The sequence below is a fragment of the Siphateles boraxobius genome, unplaced genomic scaffold (genome assembly GCF_051911475.1).
Source record: "Siphateles boraxobius isolate OS27281-9 unplaced genomic scaffold, OSU_SipBor_1 37, whole genome shotgun sequence".
Lineage (NCBI taxonomy): Eukaryota > Metazoa > Chordata > Actinopteri > Cypriniformes > Leuciscidae > Siphateles > Siphateles boraxobius.
Genome location: NW_027508997.1, coordinates 3,586,698 through 3,608,533, shown reverse-complemented (window position 1 = coordinate 3,608,533; position 21,836 = coordinate 3,586,698). Strand labels below are relative to the sequence as shown.

Sequence of the window (21,836 nt, the reverse complement as noted above, 5' to 3'; positions counted from 1 at the left end):
TAAACAAAACATCTGTTATTGCTTGGCAATTAATAAATTCATATTTAGTTTAATAATAGGAAAATAAAATCCTACTTATATAGATCCTTTAAATATCCTATCTAAAAATAGAAAAATCTATGCACTATAGTTTAAATGTTTTTTCTGCTTTGTATTTGATCTCTTAAAACGATGGATGTCATTTTAAAAATTAGGTTATACGGATGGGTATAGGTTAACTTACAGAAATAAGTTAACGGACACTCTTATTTACATTAGGTAAATATTTAACCTAGCTACTTGTTCAATTAGTAAAATATTAGAAGAGTAGTTGTGCAAGCCCTAATTTATACAAATGTGTATAATACTTTTTTTTTTAAATACATGCATACCATAATAATTGTTAATTTCTAAAGTTTATGCGATTATGTTTTCTTTTTTTCTTTTTCTTTAAAAGAGCTCCCATTCACTGTTGATGACTGGTGACACAATATTATCCTTGTAAACAGTTTCCAGCATTTCAATAATAAAAGTGTCCTAAAAAGCCTGCACATTACTGTAAAGCGCAACAGTTACCGTAGACTGTGTGGCAGTGGTAAAAATTTTGGATTGATAATCTTGTAAACTCAGAGATGTGGATTCGGATGGCAATAAAATCACAGACTATCACCTGTAAATGTTGAAATCGCCTTACGTCTCCTTGAAAAACAATTACTGTCCGAGTAGGGCTTTAGGTAGCATATATTGTATATTTTCACAAAAGAGTTGCAATGCGAATTTACATTGAAGTGAAGACGGAAATTTCCCTAAAAGTAATTGTGCACTACCTGAGTAGTGCTTAATAAGTTTGTCTAAAATAAAGATAGGCAACGGTTTTATTCAGTGTTTCTTACCATTTATAATTATTTACAAGTATATCAAGTCATCACATTGGAAATCCTAATCTTCATAACTGAACCTTGTGTTTGATGTTGCAGGATATTCCAAACGAATAAATTAATAAATGTGAATAAATGTGATGATAAAAAGGCTATGATCTGTGGTTTTATTTTAAGTTTTATTATGGAAAAATTGCATGGTTGTTTGTAAACACGTGACATGATCTGTGTTTCAGATGTGTGTATAAATGATTTCAGATAATGTGTGAAAACATTCAACTCTTTTTTTTTTAAAACAAATCAGCATTTTCCATTAAAAAAAAGTTGCACCTGAATATGAGTCACATAAGTTGCATTGCTGAGAGAAACACAGATAAGTTACATCGGTGAATAAGTCACATTTTACTATTACATTTAGAAATAATATAAAATAAATACCAGTAAATAGGGCTGGGCGATATGACGAAATATATCGTCTGGACGATAGAAAATGTCTATCGTTTTATATAAGGCTCTATCGTTTACGCCACGATAAGGCGTTTTACGGCAGAATTTTACGTCAAGATGCACCTCACGGCATGCCCATGCACGCTGCAATACATAAACAAACATGGAGGAAGACGGTAGTAGACGCGGTTCAGACCAGGGTAATTCTCAACAAGATGACCAGCCAACCCAAACCGAGGAGCTTGTTCCTAAAAGAGGGGCGACTTCTTGTGCATGGACGTGGTTTGGATATAAGAAGACCGACGTGGACCAGACCACAGTTGTTTGTAAAGTTTGCCGGCTCCCAGTGCCAACAACGGACTCCAACACTACTAATTTATTTTATCACCTGCGCAAGAACCACGAAAAAGAATACAGAGAGAGTCAACGAGCAAAAACTGCAAAAGCAGCGTCGAGTGGTGACGTAAGCGCTCAAAACAAACTCCAGACACAGACGCTGCAACAGGCTTTTACCCGTGGCACACCATATAGCCATAGCTCCCGCAGATGGAAGGAGATCACTTCTGCTGTTGCCAAGCATATCTGCAAAGATATGGTTCCAATCTACACGCTCAAGAAACGCGGGTTTTGTGATTTGGTGCAAACACTCGATCCGAGATACGAAATGCCCAGCCGAAAACACATTACTAAAGTTGTGTTACCTGATTTATATGATGCATGTCGGGCCAAAGTGGAGGCAGAGATTCACAAGGGGATGTTCTACGCTACAACTACAGATATGTGGTCGAGCCGAACGACACATCCATATATGAGCCTGACGATACACTTTATCAACCGAGATTGGAACCTCTGCAGCCGCTCTTTACAGACAAGTTATTTCCCGGAAGACCACACTGGAGAAATGCTAGCCAAAGGACTCAGAGAATCTCTTCAATTCTGGGGACTGCAAGAGGATCGCCTTGTCTGTGTCACCACAGACAATGCCACCAACAACATCCTTGCCCTTCAGCTGAATGAAATGACACGCCTACAGTGTTTTGGCCACGTCTTCATCTAGCTATTGGTGAGTGCTTAATCTTTAAATCGATATAAAAATAATAAAAATATATTTCAGTACACAGTCAGTAATACCTTAGAGCAATTTTTCTCAAAAGGTTCTTCCCTTAACTCTGACAATGTAGAGCAGTGATGATCAACTTCAATGATGTCAGGGCAAAATTATAGTTGCCCTTACTGCTAGAGGATTATTTTAAGCTAGAGGTTACTATCAGCAACATAACTTGTCTAAAAATGTAATAAATCATTCACAAATAAAGTATTCAATTAGGTTTATTACCCCAACATGTGTTTTGTTTTTTAAAATCAACAGAAATATAGTAAAAAAAAAAAGTTAAATTAGATTGACATATAAGGTAAAAAGTCAATTATAAAAACTATAGGAAGATGAAATCAAAGTTATGGAATAAAAATGTCATAATCATAAGATACAATGTCTTTTTATGTGATAGAATTGCACGGTTTTAAAAAATTGTAAATGAAAATCCACATGCGATATATATTAATTAATATATATTATATATATATATATTAATTAATTTATCAAATGTAATTAACTAATACATTTTACTAGTCCTGTACACTGTCATGTTAAAAAGTACACAATCATACATTTACCTCTCCTTTATATACACAGAGAGGAGTGTGAAACTAAGGGAGGTGGAACGAGCAGTCGGCGTCTGCAAGAAGATAGTGGCTGCCTTCTCCAATTCATGGAAAAGAAGACGGGAGCTGGCCATGCCTCAAGCAGATCAAAATCCACCCTTGCCGCCTCGTCAGCTAATCACAGAAACCCCTACGAGGTGGGGCTCTATGCAAGCAATGGTTGAAAGGGTGATCGAGCAGGAGAAAGCTCTCTCACAAGTTCTCCGTGCCGACAAAAAGACACGTCATCTGGTCCCAACTTGGCAGGATATGGACGTTCTGGAATCCATGAACAAGGCACTGAGTCCTCTCAAGGAGTTTACAGATGCCTTGTCAGGGGAGCTTTACCCAAGTGTTTCCTACTTGAAACCCGTCCTCCATCTGTTCAACAACCAGATACTCAAGCATCAGGATGGCGACACTGAGCTCACCACGACTATAACAGAGGGCATACTAAAATACTTAAATGAAAAGTATGATGACCAGACAACCCAGGACCTGCTTGACATGGCTTCTCTTGTCGACCCTCGATTCAAAACCACATACATCAAACAAGAGAGGGTGGATTACATCAAAACAAGAGCTGCTGCAGAGCTACAGAAGCTGGTGGCTGAACAAACAGAGGCAGTCCCTCTATCAGCTCCATCAGTCACTGCCGTAGGTCAGGATGAGCAAGGGGAGGTTCCTGCTAAGAAGAAAAAGAAGAGTTTGAGCAGCTACTTTAAAACATCAGCAAAGCCAAGCCAAGTGGCTCCACATTCAACTTCAAGCAGAGAGTCAATTAAAAAGGAGCTAAGCCTCTATCTCCTAATGGAAGCAGGTCCAGACACAGAACCACTGGAATGGTAGAAGAGAAATGAGGTACATTTTCCCCTAGTGGCCAAGCTTGTGAGGAAATATTTATGTATCCCTGCCACAAGTTCCCCATCAGAGCGGGCTTTCAGTGCAAGTGGGAACATTGTGTCATGCCAGAGGTCAGCACTGAAACCAGCAAGAGTTGACCAGCTTGTATTCCTCGCACTCAACCTGTAGAAGCCTTAGATTTGGCAAATCTTTATGTTCTCATAATTCATATCCATTCTACTTGAAGTTCTTTGGTTTGCCTCTTAAATATTCTAATCATTGTGCAGCTACACTTTAAACTTAAAGGCTCCGTGTCTAGTATTTTGTAACCAACATTTATTTTTAGGGGCTATGACAGTATTACTTTTGTTTGCTGCTACCATTCAAACTTGAAAGGTTTTTTTCACTTGTTGGATTTTGTAAAAAATATATTGAGGCTGACTTTGTGGCTGCACTTTAAACTTTGAAGTTTACGTTTGGTATTTTGCCCTGCACCATGCTCTTTAAACCTCAGAGGTTTTCAGTTTGTTACTTTTTTATATCCAATAGGAATAGACAGGCCATTATCAATATTTGTGATTGCTTTCTATTGCCCCCTCTAGAGAACAAAGAATACTACTTGGAAACATCTTTACACCTACATGATGCTACAAGAGAAGTCTGGGTGGTGTTACTGTTAAAAGTTGGCTGCTGCTATATGTTGAAATATTTTAATGGCAGGTGTTAACATTACCAACATGTCATGCTTGAAAAAAAGGTTCTAAATAAAATAAATATTTAGTCCCTACCTTTATTTGTTTTGTATATCATTTCAAACTGCATTTCCACATTGCAATTTTATATAGACACTTCATGAACTGAATTAACAGAAAAATTGCTATATCGTTATGTATATTGTTATCGGGATATCAAATGAGCTATATCGGGATATGAAATTTTGGCCATATCGCCCAGCCCTACCAGTAAATAAAATAAAATATTTACAAACATTAAAAACAATATAACATGTATTTTAGTTCTCCTCACTCCACAAAAAAAGAATCCTTAAAATATGATGTTTTGAATGTATCATTGCTTTCTGAGAGGAGGGTGAAACTGGCGGCCTTATCGGCTTCAACATGCTTGTTGTCAGAGACGAGAACTTACATAAATACATAGCATATACGCATGCGAGTATAAATTGGTTCTTCACTCACTAAAATTGAATCAGAATGATCAGGGAATTGAGTAAATAGCCTACTTCACAGTCCATCCTAAAGAGAATAAACACCAATCCAATTGAAATCGTTCAACGTTGATTTTGACGGATATTTTATGCAAAAACTACACATTCTTATTCTGACATTCCTGATTTGAATATTTTCAATAATTTTCTATTCTTGACTGATCTTTTTTTCATAATCTAGGCAATAGATGAACTTTTAAATGAGTGATCTTGAGATGAGGCCCTTTAGGCATCCAATTTGACTCTCTTATGCAGATGTAATACATAATAAAAACTTAACAGGTGATTTTTATAAAATGTAGTTTGATCACCAGCTTCAGTTGTTTAAAAGATTAAGGCAAAGTTCAAAGTTTGATAAAATGTTGGTTAATATTACAATAAAAGATTATACATTTTTACATGATGTGTTACATTTAAATGACTCCTTAGCTGATTTTAATACTTTGACACAAATAAAATATCTTTTGTCATGCTTGTTTAGTCACTTAAGGGCGTTTTCACACCTGATAGTCTGCACCAAGGTCCGAACCAAAGTTCATGTTTTGATACATTTTATACATTCGGTAAGTTTTGGTTTGGTTTCACATTGCAATTATGCGAGCGCACTCAAGAATTTTACATGAGATACTTGCGTCCTGTCGTCATCATCTATGCGGGCTGCATCTTGACATTGATTGGTTTGTAAACGGACGTGCGTCTGACGTCAGCATGTTGTCAATTCGGCGGGTAACTTTGACAAGAATAAAAAAAAAAACGTTGACAAGAATGAATGAACAGACACATATCGTTGCCACTATACTGTTTTTATTACGGCATTACTACCTGCAGCACCAACTATACTCGAGGCTAGTTCAAATTCGCCAAATGAACGTCCTCGTTGTGCGGACATTTTATCGTCGCCGGCAGGAAAGGAGGAGGAGACTGCAAGCAATCCTGCGAGAACCACCGGAACGTCCTGTAAATGGTTTGAAAGTCTGAACCATACAGAAAATGCTTTCACTCTAGAAAAGAACAAAACCTTTGTTCAGTTTGATCTGGACCGAGAATACCTCTTTTCATCGGACCAAACTTTGTCTGTTTGGTCCGGACCGTGGTCCGGAGGAGGTTTCACACCTGTAATTTTTATTTGGATAAAACTAAAAAGTCTGAAAATCCGGACCAAACAAGCTAGTTGTGGAAGGGCCCTAAGACAAACCAGCTCTCTTAACATCAATACCTTGGCAAGACACAATTAATCGTTCACACACAGACACATTAATGTCATTAATGCAAGGCAAATATGTCAGTCAGGTAGCACTACCAATACTCTAGAAAGACTGGCATCATTGCATTGTTTTATTTTAGTATCGACTTTGCACCAAAAAACTTTTGACATTGCTAATACCTTGAGGTATTTATCCTAGACTCTGTGTCAAGGATAATGACTTTCATTGGCAACAATGACTTTCATTGGCGTGACCTAATGCAGTCAGAGTAAATAACATGTTTACCGCATAAAGCACATATTTTGGGTTATCTGACAAAACATTTCTATAGTGCACGAACATGAGCTGATTGGAAAAAAAGGACAGCTGATTTTGAAAAGACAATAGGACAGCACAATGGCACCCTATTTTCCACTAATTTCTCTGGCTGATGAGCACAGTTTGTCATTTAGACTGGATTACTTTGGTTTATTGTTTGCCTGTTCACAAGGGAAATCCAGAGACGAAAAAAAAATCGCATTGGCAGAGAGACAATCACAGTTTGCCTCAAAACACAAACATCTCATCAAAGCCAGGCCGGTGGCAGTAAAGACAACTCTTAGCATCAATTACAAAGACTAGCAAAGCTTCCAGTAACACAGTTTTAAGCTTTTTTGCACACATGAAGTAAAGTGTGTGGCTTTTAAAACGTACTGGGCCATGTAATGCATTTGAACAGGGCTTAAAAACAGCATTGCCTGTTGCTGGTGGGTTTCTACATCTTGTCATAGTAAATGAGCCCTCACCCCAGGGCATGAATGACAGAGGGGGCATAACCTCTGAGGGGGTGAAGGAAAGGGTACAAGCTCTCAGGCAGTCAACTGACTCACCACTCAACGCCTCAGTCTGCCATTTCTGCTCCAGTGAAATCACTGGATGCAGCAAGGAATAAGCTGCTGTCCCATGATTCACATGACCAGTTCCTGAGAGCCAGGCCTATTCTGCAGGTAAAATAAAGGTTTTCTTGTACATCGTGCAGTGCTGGTGCTCAGGCTGTGCGTGAATGAGCTCTGCATCTGTCAGCCGCCTCTCAGCTTGTCTAATCTAGCAGGATACAGCTGACAGTGTCAGGTACATTCTGACATGGCATTATTTTGGCTAAATGTCAAGCTCCTAGAGCTGCAGGTAGCTGGAAAATCATAACGGCAAGGGCAGGAAGTGCTCAATAAATCCCCCATAAACCTTTTCCTAAATATAGAGCGGTGTTCATTTCATTGAGGCTATACCTTGACTTGTGCATTTTGCTGCTTTGGTGCCGTGCTTGCTGCCACAGTCATTGAATTAGACAAATGAATCAGTGAGTACAACAGGCAGTGCATCTGAACACGGCAATTAAATCATGTCACTTACACAGCATGCCATTATTAATTTAGTTTATGAGCACAAACAAGCAGACAACTGCTACTGCTGACTGTAGAATCTGTAGTTTTGGCCTCCGCATGTATTTTTAAACAAACTGAAGTGGACAGACAGCTCCTCAGAAATAGATGTGTGAGCTTGAGGGACAGCGAGCACAATCAAAAAGTACAGCAGGTAATTAAAGAGCGCTTTGCATGTCTTTTGAGTCAGTGTAACTGCTACGCCACTCCTATCTTGGATTACTGGGTTAAATAAATGTTCTGTTCTCGTGCTGTAATTCGAGAGAGGCTGATTAATTTCTCCAGTGACCTGGGAAACTATGACCCTGACCCTATTCGAAGAGGTCAAAGGTCGCAGCAGGGTTCCCACAGCTAACTCAATGCCTTCTATTTATGGAGAGTGGACCTTTGTTTCCATAATGGGAAAAAGGTTATAAAGGCGGAAAAAAAGAATAAAATGTTGCCCACTATACACCCAATACAACATAAATAAAAAAGGGATACCACTCTTTCTAAAATATTGGTAGTTCTTATTACAGACTATACCGTCTTAACAATTGTAAAATAACAATTTCTGATCAAAATGTCTAGCCTGATGGGATATGAATGTAAATACGGTTCATCTTAAGAGAATCTAAACAGACAGGACAAAAGAAATGGAAAGTATATCATCTGTAAACATAGCCTTAACGTAACCTGAAGGCCTTTGAAATACCATTGTATGAATTTAATATGTAATAATAATATGAACCAATTGTTTATTTTTTGAGGACTTAAGAGAGAGTGTGTTGGAAAAGGCTAATACTGCTGGAGGCAAAAAAAGAAGTGAGAGAGAGAGAGAGAGAGAGAGAGAGAGAGAGAGAGAGAGAGAGAGAGAGAGAGAGAGAGAGAGAGAGAGAGAGAGAGAGAGAGAGAGAGAGAGAGAGAGAGAGAGAGAGAGAGAGAGAGAGAGAGAGAGAGAGAGAGAGAGAGCAAAAGAGAGCGGGGCCAAGCTGGGTTTTTTGAGCCTGTGCCAGTTCTCATCTCTCTGCAGTTGTATTGCTTTGAGACAATGCTCAATAAAGCAGCTGTGTGGCTTTAGCCCCCTCTACCCCACCAAACAAACCGGAATTAGCAAATCAAATGACGTCCTTATAAAATATAATGCAAAATCATCCTCCATGTCTAGGGTGCATTCAAATACAAAAAAACAAAACAACACAAGGACATTCAAGGGTAGATGCCAGATATGATTCACAGTTCTTTAAAACTAAATCAAGGAAGCCGTTTAATCAGTATTGGCTTACAAAATATTGCAGCAAAATCTGAGGAGGGAACAGCAGCTCTCTGAAACATGGTAAAACCCTTAATGTATGCAAGAAGCCATTATCATCCCTGCACTGTGAGTACAGCAAGCACAGTCATCGCTCTTCACATACCCAATGGGTTGCACTTAGGATATTCACACTGTTTTAGGCCATCCCAACATTTTCTTATCCACAATTTATTTTAAAGCATGGTTTTATTTAGATTTCAGTCAATAGTTCACAATTAAGAAAGCCACCAGAACTGATCTTTAATTTTAAATGATTTGAGTACTATTGTTAACTTTGAGGGAAGGTAGAAATATACACAATTGAAAAGATGTATGATTTACACAAGTATTTCTCAGGGCACCCATTTCACAACGAAGAAAAACAGCAATCAATTAGTGGTATCCACCAGCTATAATTAACAACCAAAACATAAACAGCTGTGCATGTGCACAAATGAAAGCAGCCACATGTGTAAATGTCTAAAAATTGCAGACCATAACTGGGAGTGTAAAAGCAGACAAACAAGTCTTCCAAATCCAAGCGGTACAGGGGCATAGTCATTAACTGCCCATTCATATCAAATGTATTTCAACATGATGTACTTGCACAGATGACAAGGTCGCAGCTGCTTTCATTCAGAGCAAACAGATGTTAGCTTTCAATAAAACAATTGCCATCATTTTCACTCTCTTGATTACGACGAGCTCAGATGTTTTGCGCAAAAGTCATCGCAAACATTTATGTACACCTTCCATCAAAGCAGATGTATTTGAGCATTAAACAGTCCAGTGTCTGGATTGGTGCAGCTGAAACTCTTCCACTGAGCTCTCCATGGTGCTGATGGCCTGATTCTGAGCAGAATCACTGAGGCTGGAAACACTTGTGTTTTATACATTTCTAAACCAAAACCCTGGAAGAGACTTCACACTCAGAATCACAGAGCTAGAGCAAAGAGAATTATTCTTGCACTTATTATATGTAGGACTGCCTGAATGTTAACAAGATTGCAGGTGTGGACCCAGCCCAGATGCCTATTTAGCAGCCTAATTTCCAAGTGTGCTGAACGTGATTCATGAGGGATATAGAGCTCTTCAACATGGAAAAATTGTGCTTGTGCTATCAGTTGGTCTCACAACCCCTAAAAAAAAAAAAAAAAGGCCAATGTTTATGGGGATCAAATATGTTGTGCCTGTCTCTGTTATATGATCTTTAGATAGTACATAGGTGTTAAATATTTAATGAATGTTGCATAGCTTGAAGAATTAGAACATTTGCTATAAGGGATTATATTAATGAAAGAGTGTCATGTTTTTTTACATCTCTAAAACAATGACGGGCTTTACATGCAAATAATCACATTAAAACAACTAAAAAAAAGACATTGTAAACATGTTGAAATCATGTTTTCTCCCTTTTTGACATCAAAACATAAAGAGACATGTATACCTGCACACATTGATTAAACCGTCAGAGCACTGTTTAAGGTATTTGCATGTAAAGCAAGAACAGGCTGATGGGGGGAAATCGTTGTGCCAATCATTTTTGCTCACAGTTTATGATCACTGTTTACATGACCTTACATGCTGTCAGGTTATTAAGCATAATTAGAGCAAGACTGTGCATGTTTCTAAAAACACTTTTAGAAAGCAATAAACCATGAATAAATACCACTTTCGACAAAAACTTGATCTGATGACATCATACAGACCTCACACCCACTGAAGAACAAAATATGTAAAATAATTATTTCTAATCAAACCTATTAAAAACATCCAGTACCATCAACTTAATTTCACCTGTAAGCAGATAATCGGTCCCCTGAGGTTTAGCTGGGGAAAAAAACTATAGCATTAGTTCCACTTTTAGAAGTATTATTAATAATATTATAATATGCATGTGCTCTATAAGCATTAACATCCTGTATTCCGATTTTCTATTTGTATTAAAATGACATGCTATTTGCTGAGTAATATCTAAGTCTTCTTTCAGTAATATTTGTTAGTGTTTGTTCTTCAATATGTTTTACTCAAATGTTAATAAATACTTTATTTTTAGAAAAAAAGTAAAACACAAGAGTGTAAAAAGTACACCTACTTTATGTATAACATAAAGCTGTACTTTTACATTATGCATTAAGTAACTAATGTAATGAGACAAGATGGGCAGAAACATGCCCAACATCAACTTGAATAAAACTACACCACTTTAAATCACTTTCTTCCAAGAACTACAACAATGAACTCAAGTTTCAGTGTGTACAACATATGTAGGCTACATGATGTCGACATGCCATGTCAGCTTATTTTACAAACACTCGTCTCACTTTTCACGAGCCCTATTCCTTCCACGATTACATTTTAAACAAATGAAACACCCATAGAGCCCTGCGGAAAAAAATCGAAATAAATGCTTTTATACATCCTTAAGATCGGGTAAAAAATGTGGTTTCATTTAAAAAGCTTTCAACAGTGCAAGCTGAGAAACAGCCATTGAGAGATGGTTTTGTAACATTTCTTCAATTAAACCAGCCTGACATTTGTGGAATAACCTTTGCAGGCACATCAAAAGGCACATCTCATCCCACCAATGTGCTGTAGTGCATGCTAAGAGCCAAGCAGGTTATTAAAATTGCCGCCTGCCATCAGAAGCACAACCTGTTATTAGCTTGCGAGAACACGGGAGAGATGGAGCCAAATCACAGAGCAACGCAAGGTTTTGGTAGCACAGCCCACATCCCTGAAGGTCACAGGAACGTCCTCTACCCTTCGCTTCTCCTCTCCTCTGCTCACTGCATCACTGCTTCCAATCAAAGCACCAATTTTGATGTTACGCTCATTGAGATGCGGGTGAATCAGAGCTCGGGAGCTGGCAGCAGGGGCCGCGTTTAGATAGGCGTCCAGTTAACTCTCTAATGAAGGGCTCGGACTGCCCCATCAGTTATGCATCAATTTTTGTCTCACAACGGTAAGTACCAAAGATGTTTGAGAGGAAAGCGTTACCAAAAGTTACCAAAAGAGCTCCTTCGTCTCATGCAAATACAACAGTGATTATGAGAGGCCTTGTTATTACTTCATAAGGACCAACCATTGATGAATCTCTATTAATGATAGTCATTAATTGTAACTCTTAAACCGCTTTCATAAAGCTATCCTCCACTGAACTCTAAATTGACTATATAAACTGTTATAAACTAGTTCCTATTAGCCAGGGGTTAGTGGAGATAAGAGCACAAGGTGGCTTTAACTGCAGACAGATTACACACACACACACACGAGGCTCTTTAAAGACAACAGCAGCTGAACCAGTCAGCAGCGGCTTCCTCTGTGAGCTCCAGCAATGGTCATCCTACTATCTTTTCCCACGTGCTAACGGTTTTAACCAGACAGTAAGATCTGGTGTTGCCATTAGTGGAGAATGTCTCTCCTGATTCAGACAAACCTTTCCTTACAGAATTTAACAAACACTGGGGGCCAAATGTCTGAGGCCACAAAAATCTGGGGTTCAAATTTTTTGATAAATGGAAAGAAACATTTAGGAAGATTTAGAGTGAGATACCATAAAAGCAGAAATGTTTATGATTTTGCACTATTTCTAGGTCACTAATCAAATAAGCAGAATTGTGACATTGACCTTTCAACAAACAACATAAGCAAGACACCAAATACTAAGACATTCTGATCATTTCTTACGAATCCCACTGTATTTAATTGAGCTTTGTCTAACTTTTTTAGTAAAATTTTATTTATTAACATAACATTTAGTAATTAGCACAATATTAGAAGTACCTGGCAGAGGCTCAGTGCAAAAGTGGGCGAATCCTAATTGTTTTACTTGGATTGGTTGCCATGTCTTGACCACATCAGTGGAAACCGGTCAGTCTTTGCCCTGGGTTTGTAGAGCACGCTCACGTCAGGCCAGTATCAACAACACATGACAGTAATGTAAGGCCTCTATGGTCGGTATGCTAGAAGGAACTCAGAGGCCTAGCACATAAATATCACTCCCATACTAAATCATCTCTGTTCACAGCAATGAAACACTAACTTTGAATACGGATTAACTGATCTGTAATTTCTGTGTAGCCACACACTGTAACACAAACCAATTTTGACGAAGCGTCTCTGTCTGCGGTTATTAAAGTACTATGTGAGAACAACACATATCAGGGGATAAAATTGTACTGTTTAACACACAAATCCTGTACTACTAGACATGTTTGACAGAAAATAAATCACTCTTGGAAGTAGAATTTAAGTTATACTAAATCAGCTCTCCAATGCCTGACTGCCCGGTACAACTGTCAGTTTCAATTTCTTCATACATCATTTTCGCTCACTTCAACTATGATCCATCCTAGTGGCTGCAGCAACAAATGGACGCAAATCTGACATGTTTTTATATTTTTAAACTGCAACATGATGGCATGAGAAGCCCTCTTCCCAGTAGTATTGTGCATACTCGTTTGTCATATTGACAACAGCAAACAATCAACGTGATATCCTAAGGAAATATTTAATTTAAAAACATTTCCAAATATCAATTCAAGAGGCGTAAAAACACAAACTGTCAGTTGAGATCAACAGCAAATCAATTTCACACCATCCTTATTGAGTTTCAAGATGGAATTTGTTGCAAACCTTAAAAAATATATATATTTTTTAAAAGCCAGAGGAAAAAAGAACTATACTTCACGAAAAAGCTTCTACTACTACAAAAAAGCTTCCTTAAAGGCAGAATTACTACTGAAAAGTAACACCCTGTGTCCTTTGACTTCCACAACATGCTCTTCCACTGCACTCATTTGCATATTGAAAACCTAAGAACCTAAGTATCTTCCGACAATTAAAATAATGTAGTGTTTATCTGGTAATAGAGCTATAGGCGCATGTACCGAGCACAGAACTCACAGGGTGCATTGTGTTAGAGTGTTAGTGAGAGGGACAGCTGATCTTTGGGTGTGTGTTGTCCGCCTGTTAGCCCAAAGGCAGCTGGTGTGTTGCCAAGCACGAGGGGTTACACAGGCGCACAACAAACCCACTTACTAGGCATCTCAGTAATTCTGAGTGCTTTAATGAAAATACAAAGTTCAGCCTTTGGTCTATAGAAATATTGTTGTATTGTGGTCTCACAACACATGCACACAAAACACACGCCTCATTTGAGACGTAACCCTCCAGTGGCTCAGAGAACGTTGTGAGCTTTAAATGGGAAACGGCAGTCAAGGAGCAATCAGACTAAATCATTGGATGGAAAAGCAAAGGCTCATTTCAAGGAGCAATAGCTTTTGGTAAACACCTTCACGTTATTTGCCAGTAAAACAAGACAGGGAAATAAATAAAGCATTTTAGAGCAGGAATACAAAACAATATTAAATAAACATGGAATATAAATCAACATCAAACTCTGCTTCTGCAACGGTGTTGCAACCTTAAACAAAATGTAAATAGAAACTTTTGAAACATAGGTCATTAAAAAAAGTGTCCATTTAATGTGGTTAGTCGTTGCCTTAATCAAAATCATTAAAACATTAAAGGTGCAGTAGATATGTAAGAAGTTGTGTTGATAATGGCAGGTAGCTAGGGGTGTGCCATATCATACCGTCCACGATAATACCGGTATACATTTTTACATGATAAAAAAGTGTCATATCGCGATATCAATGATATAGCGACGCAATGACGTATGGCGCATTTACGTTCCCTAGCACGCGCATTTACGTTCCCTAGCACGCACAACAACAACAACACCTGTCTGAGCGCGAGAGCAGCCTGTCAGCCTCCGATGACGATTTAGCAATTTCACAAACAGCTTGAGTGTTCAGCGGGGCTGCCGACGCGTCACGCGCGTCTTCTCTCGCGTGCGTTTAGGAGTCGGGACATGACTGAATGGTCTCTTGCACAATCGGGCCATCAGTGCATCGTAACTAAAGTTTATAATTTTCAAGTCTTCTTAATTCTTATCAGTTTAAACATTCAAGCAGTTTTAAACTATCCAGTAAGCTACTCGCGCACTCTCTGAGAGAGTTGCACTGCGTGCATACATAGAGTAGCCTACAGCTCACGAGAAACTAAAGTTATTTTTCACGGATTATATCGCTTTAATGGGGGGGAAAACGCAAAATTTTGTAAAACTTCCGGTCTTGGTAAGTATACTCATAAACACAGTCGGTTATGTATAAAACGCATGTGACAGTGTGACAGACAGTATAATGAAAACAGCAATGGCTCCGTGCACTAGCTGTAAAAGTGACAGCAGCCATAGGCTATGCGTCTGTCATTAATGTTGTCTTCAAAACAACAAAAGATAGCTTTAATTGTAATGAATGAGAATTATTAGCCTATGTATTTAATTTAATCAGGAAACAGAACTAAAAGACTATGTGTTATTTTACATTTGATTACTTTATTATGTTTCTGTAGTATTTCTGAATACTGGTGTTAGACCTACACACATTTAACATTTAATTCAAAGATTGAAATCAAGCTTCCTTGTGTTGTGTAAACTCTTAACAACAAAATTACCACATTTTAAAAACGCAATGAGTGAGCAAACATTTAGGCGAGATAAACATAATAAAAACATTTTCAACAACAACAAAAAAAATGTCTATATCATCATAAATATCATTATCGCAAATATTCTTGAAATATTGTGATATAACTTTGAGGCTATATCGCCCACCCCTACAGGTAGCCTCGGCTGATTGATAGATGTAATCCCAACTACAGCAATATGTGAACAAGGAACATTTTTCTCCACCGACAGCCAATATAAAATAGCCATGTATTCTAATGTATCTTCGAAACATTTCCCTGTTCTCTCCCTCTGACATCACAGCTCATGCACAGGAGGGACAGTTGCCAGTGAAAGGCTTGGGACTGTGCACGATCTTGCGGTGCCATCAACCAATCAGTGTCACAATTTTCCCGTGGCTCCAGAGTGATTAGTCACGGCTCAAATCATTGGCTCAAAAAAGTGAGCACAAAACTGAGTGCTCTTAAGCAAAGATGGCAAAATTTTAGGAAATTTTTCAAAAAAAAATTTGTTTGCATTTCTTATCTCCTTATGTCGCTATTAACCATACTCAATGTATTTTTTTTCAACAGATCCCTTTTTTTTTTTTTTAAATCGGCCTCTACCAAATGGTTGAGATGTCACTTAATGGTAAAAAATGGTACCGGAATTCGTACACATACTTTGCCATACTTTCATCATCATAATTTATGATCAAAACCTTTTCTAGTCTTGACAAAACACATATTGTCAGAAAGGTCTGAGCCTCAAGGTTCCATATTTTGTAACAGAAGTGATATTTGGACAGAAATGTATTAATTTGTTACAGCAGAATGCATACAATTAAATTAAATGGAATTTATGTAATTTTTGGTATTACGCCTAAACAAAATCTCATGGGAACCTCAATTTTTGTGATATCAACTTCAAATTTGGAACACAACTTGGTTAGATATATGGCTTTGATTTTATAGTAAAAAATATTTTGTGAAAAAATATATTTTATATAAAAGAAAAAATATTAAGTACAGTATATTTGATTTAATGTAAATTTAAAACTTCCATAACTTATTCATACTTTTATTTTTTGAAGTGCTTTTACTTCAGCAATAATCTGAGTGTTTTCTTTAAAACAAGACTAAACTTAGGTCTTTATTCCAAAGCATACTTGAATTACAACCAAGTTTTAATAGTGCATTGTATTGTCCATTCTCAAAAAAGGGGGGGGGGGGGGGGGTGACAGTTAACCGTTATATGCCAAATCAACCGTTTGGTTGAGCATGTTTTTGAAAAATTATTTTAAAAATATTTGCGTTTTTTTCATGGCACCAAGTAACATAATTTTGTAAAGTTAGGGCTCTTACAGTGTAATATGTAAAAAAAAAAATATATGCTTAGCTTCCAACATTTCACCAAAAACAGTTCACATGGCTGGGGTGATTTATTTGTTTCTGACATCCATGTTAGAAGAAGTGTTGTGACAAGTGCTGTTGATTGACACTGTGACATCTAGTGGATTTTTTTGGCATAACATACCTCAACCAGATGGTAGAGATGGCTCAATCAGTTTGAGTTAAGTTAGGTACTCCTCTCAATAAAATATAGTGACTCAAAATGACAGTTAAAGGGTTAAAGAAAAAAGAAACATTTTGAGCTTTATGGATTGAAATTAAATTTACAGTAAAAACAAAACAAAAAATATTTCATTAACTCCAAAATCCTAAAAATGCTTGTATATCTTTATAATATACTGACAACCACCATAAAAACACAGGCAGTAAAGAGAAAGCCACATGTAGAATCAAAGCTCACCACAAGAAGATTTTTCTCAAGCTGAAGTAAAAATAATAATATTAGGCTACTGCGTCATAGTTCACATCAAAGAAATCTTCCTATGAAGAGTTCATTAAACCAACAGCCACAAAAAAAATAAAAAAATAACTTAAATCTTTTTGTTCTTCCATCTGGGACTTTAAAACGACATCCAGAAGGCAACAATTGAAATTCTTTATATTATGGGTGATCTATATTTCTTAAAATTGAATGTGCCTTACTTAAAACCTGTCTTTGATAAATGTCAAGGCTGTATTTGACTTACTCCTATGACTTTTCCTGCCACATTAACAAGGCTATTCAACCTACTCCTATTTGTCAATGTGGGATTGCCAAACCAAGCAGCGATACAAAAAGAAAACACTGATTCATTCAATAAAAGACTTATAAAATAAAGTCATCATCATAAAACATACATTAGGCTAAATGTTTTATCTTCCTTAAAAAACTATTTCACAGTAAATTATAAGATGATGGCTTGTTCTTTTTTTCCATCTACTGGTAAATACAACTTGATAGTGGGAATCATATTATGCCCTTGTGAATAACAATCATTTCCAACGTGATTTCAACACCAATAAACCTCCCTGGCTCAAATAAAAAGATGGCAATTTTGTTTCTTTCAGACAGTAGTGTTGCTACTGCTACCGGTACTAGAAATAAAATTACCACAAAATCTAAGAGTCACCATCTTTATTACAATTTCCCCCCTTAATAAGGACACAAATTGTTCCCTTGAAGACTCAATAGGTATTGAACTTTAAAGCGCATGCGTTTTAACTAGAGCCTCAGGCAAGGTGCCACAGAGGACAGAGAGGGAGAGAGAGAGAGAGAAAGAGAGAGAGCGAGAGTTCACATTAAGGCACCATTCCTTCCGTATGGCAACCGCACCTTAGGGGCAGTTATCACCTAGTGAACAATGGAAAGACACTTCGAATAACCAAACCGTAAAGTCTGATACAAAACCAGGAGGTGCAGATGAACAACTCTAAGATAATGTGCTCTGGATTTGGAGTCTTTTTTTCCAGGTGCATTACTGTATGGTGCAGTCTATATGACGGATATAATGGCATGCTTTCAGTCTCACCCACTTTCTCAACATGGACGGCCACTACTGCGCATCCCCTTACTGACACCATGCCAGGAAGACCTGCCGTCCGCAGTCAGCTGCACAGGGATAACGTTTCAGACTCTTAATGCTACTAATAAGCATGTTCCCCTTGCAACAGAGTGTCAATACCCATCCACAAAGTCACCCTCCAGACTCTCCTTCTACAAGGAAACACACCAAGTGCACACAATTATCCCCAGCGCCATTTTCATGTCTTTTTGGAAACGGGATATGGTGAGATATCACTTGGCAAAACATGCTCATTCCCAATGGCACAAGTTGTCATCAACCACTGAACTGATTAGGGAAACACTGACGCAGCGAAATAACCAGTTTTACTTTTACATCATATCCCAGAGAAGACAACAAGGCTTAATCAAGGCTTCCCAACAGCTAGTGATATAAACACAGGCCTGATTGTGTTTTAACAACCTCCATCCAAAGAGGCTAAGCTACAGTGTCAGTTTCAGATAGACTCTGCTTTGCTGGAACGCTTGTATATGTAGGTAATTAAATGATAATGAAGACTGGTGACTTCACTGACGCCATTAACCCTTTTCATTTAAATAAATAAAAAGTTCAACACAGTCTCATCCGAACGAAAAGGAACGTGTAATTATTTCATAATGTCAACCATTTAAAATCAAAAATACCCCACAGCCAAGATTGTTGACAAACTAACAGGGCGACAAACCATCTAATCTGTATTTTAAGTCATTCCCAGACAGATATCTTAGTCAGTAGGTACTAATAGGGATTAAACCGTATTGGCTGTTTGAATCCATGCAGGCCTCATGTGGTTAATTATAACTCACTGGATATTGTCTCCTCAAATCCCACTTAAAGCAGCCAAAATTAAGCTTCGGGTAACCAGTCCGTTTTTATGTCTGCAATGAGTCTCCAGAGAAGCAAATAACACTTTTCCATTTACATTGGACTGAAGCCAATCCGTCAAAGATGGACACGCAGAAGATAAGCCACACTTTTGTTGCAATCACACACACAGAGTCCATTTTGAGTGCCTAATGGAAGCCATCACATTACTACTAAATTGAATGGATGTGAAGAATAAAAAAATACATTTCAAACTGCACAATTGCAAGCAACAGGTCTGGTTTGTTTTCCTATGAAAATCCAACACTAAAATGTGTTTGTAGTTGAGGATGGCTTTTTAGTTAAAGATAATCTGTGTCCCTACATGACCGTGTGCTACAGTACATTATAAACGTGCTGGCTTGTTTTTAATTGTATTGCCCATAATGAATCAAATAGCATATAGTTTTAAAACCACTAAGAAAAGCAATCTAACAAATACCCAGTTTAACACCTACACGTTCATATGTGGCTTTCAAGGCAGTGTACAGTATAAATATTAACTTCATTTTGCCTTCATCTTGAGTCTTAACATCTTGGAAATCTAACAGTTCAAATCTTTTACCAGATTACTGATTGCATCACATCTGCATAAATCTCTAATTCTTGATTCACATCAAGACTTGTTTATGCTTTGAATCTTCATCATTTTTATCCATCAACAAACTAACATAACGCAAAAGTATAAAACAAAATTGCACATCATTCAACACAAAACTATGGCCCAAAACACGATTGATACATTTTTACTGAAAGCTTATTATACATCTAAATAATGTGATTTGTGAAGGAAAATATGAGGCCTATTTGGAAGGCTAAGGTTTGCTGACAAAACTAGATGAATTAGATTAATTTCACCACGGTCTTTTATACAGTAAATACTGAGATGTTTGGGCTTTGTGCATCATTCTGAGTAGTTTATTCAGAATGACTGCTGCTTGCTGCAATAGTGTCATGCAGATCCAGTGTATTCCAAACAATGAATCACTTCTATCAACGCCAATCCACTGCCATCAAAATGTCATTTAGTTATTAAGATACGCAGAGAACATGATCATTTAATTCCAGCTAATGGTGCTTTTCATGGAGAGGGAAAGGGGCTTGTGATGCATTACCTTGCTTTTGATGTTGCAATGGCAGCAGACAGTCCACAGGTACTTGAGGGTCCTCCACAAGAGGATGATGAAGAGACCCCCGAAGAACGTCACCATGGAGGAGGCAAGGAAAGCCCACCACATGCGCTGACCATTGTTGTCACAGGGTACGTCTGGTGAGAATGGAATGATCACGTCCATCTTCGATATAGAGACAGAAGAGTCCGGATTTTTATTAAAATTGAAATTATTACTCATTCTAGAGCTGCTGCTGCCATAGGATCCGTTGCCATCTGGCACTAGCATTGAGAAGCTTTGGACAGCTCCTGCCAGCGCCCCCAACCCCAGCCATCAGCCATATTGCTTCAAATATCCCTCTCCTTTCTTCTCTCTGTTTTTCTATCCACGTCTGCTCAGTGTAAATAATATTTTTGTGTGAGAAATACAGCAGCTTGGAGACCCTGAGGAGAAATCGCGCGTCTGTTCCCCTCAGCGCGAGACATTTAAATCCGCATTAATGACGACTTCGTATTTTCATTTTTAAGGGTTTTCCTCGTCTTTTTCCATATTTCCTGAATAAAATGGAGTCTAAAACCAATATTCGTGTAGTCTCTGTTGTTATCAGTGAGAAAGCACTGGATTCTTGAGAGAAAAGCGGACAAACGACTCTTCAGGCGGCTTGTGTACGTCCAAGCTCTCTGTCGTCCATCTAGTGACAGGGTCGCCTCAGTGGTGTCTAATCGATATTTCGCTCATAAACGCCAACTTAATCAATGTCTCCAAAGCTATTCAGCTGGGAATCAAGCTGCTCTCTGTAGTCTTGCGAGGCTAGGTGGAAGAACCCGTTCAAACATCGGCGTTTCGGCGACTATTCCGCTCTCAATGACACGTCGCTGTCCCCATTCACTTTCCTCAGCTGATCCAGGCAGTCAGTCGGTCAGATCTGCTCCACAGATTGTTGGGGAGATTTACAGGTAGGAGGGCGGAGCCAAGCCGTTATAATAAAGATGATAGGAGATATTTGTTATTAAACGTACAACAGGTAATATTATCAAACATCTTCATAACTAAGAAGGAAACAATTAGGAAAATAAATACCACACACAGAATAATAATATTTACAAAACATATAGGCTAATATTTTACACTAGACATAGCCTACCATTCTTGATTTGTTTAAGAGGCTGTATTAAAGAGATGTGCTTTCAAAAGGCCTAATAAGATGGATATTATCACACTTGCAATCATGTGTAATGAATATCAGCAGGACTGTCTGTATCACATAACACTCTTGCTAGTGGGAAATCACTTAACTATATAACACTTCTATAAACATTATAGTAGCCTATATAATAATATTTATATATATAGGCTATATATATATAGGCCTATATATATATAGCCTATATAATAATATTATATATATATATATATATATATAT

The 21,836-nt window shown here is 37.8% G+C and overlaps 1 protein-coding gene across 12 annotated transcripts in view; it reads right to left on the bottom strand.

Moving 5' to 3' along the window:
* Window positions 1-21,339, bottom strand: part of kcnma1a (potassium large conductance calcium-activated channel, subfamily M, alpha member 1a) — a 243,605-nt gene extending 222,266 nt beyond the window's left edge. For all 12 annotated transcript variants that reach the window (XM_077197115.1, XM_077197118.1, XM_077197117.1 and 9 more), the window contains exon 1: window positions 20,416-21,339. In XM_077197115.1, coding sequence (XP_077053230.1) covers window positions 20,416-20,700 — 285 coding nt within the window. In that variant the 5' untranslated portion in view covers window positions 20,701-21,339. The remainder of the gene's footprint in view (window positions 1-20,415) is intronic.
* Between the last annotated feature and the right edge of the window lie 497 nt (window positions 21,340-21,836).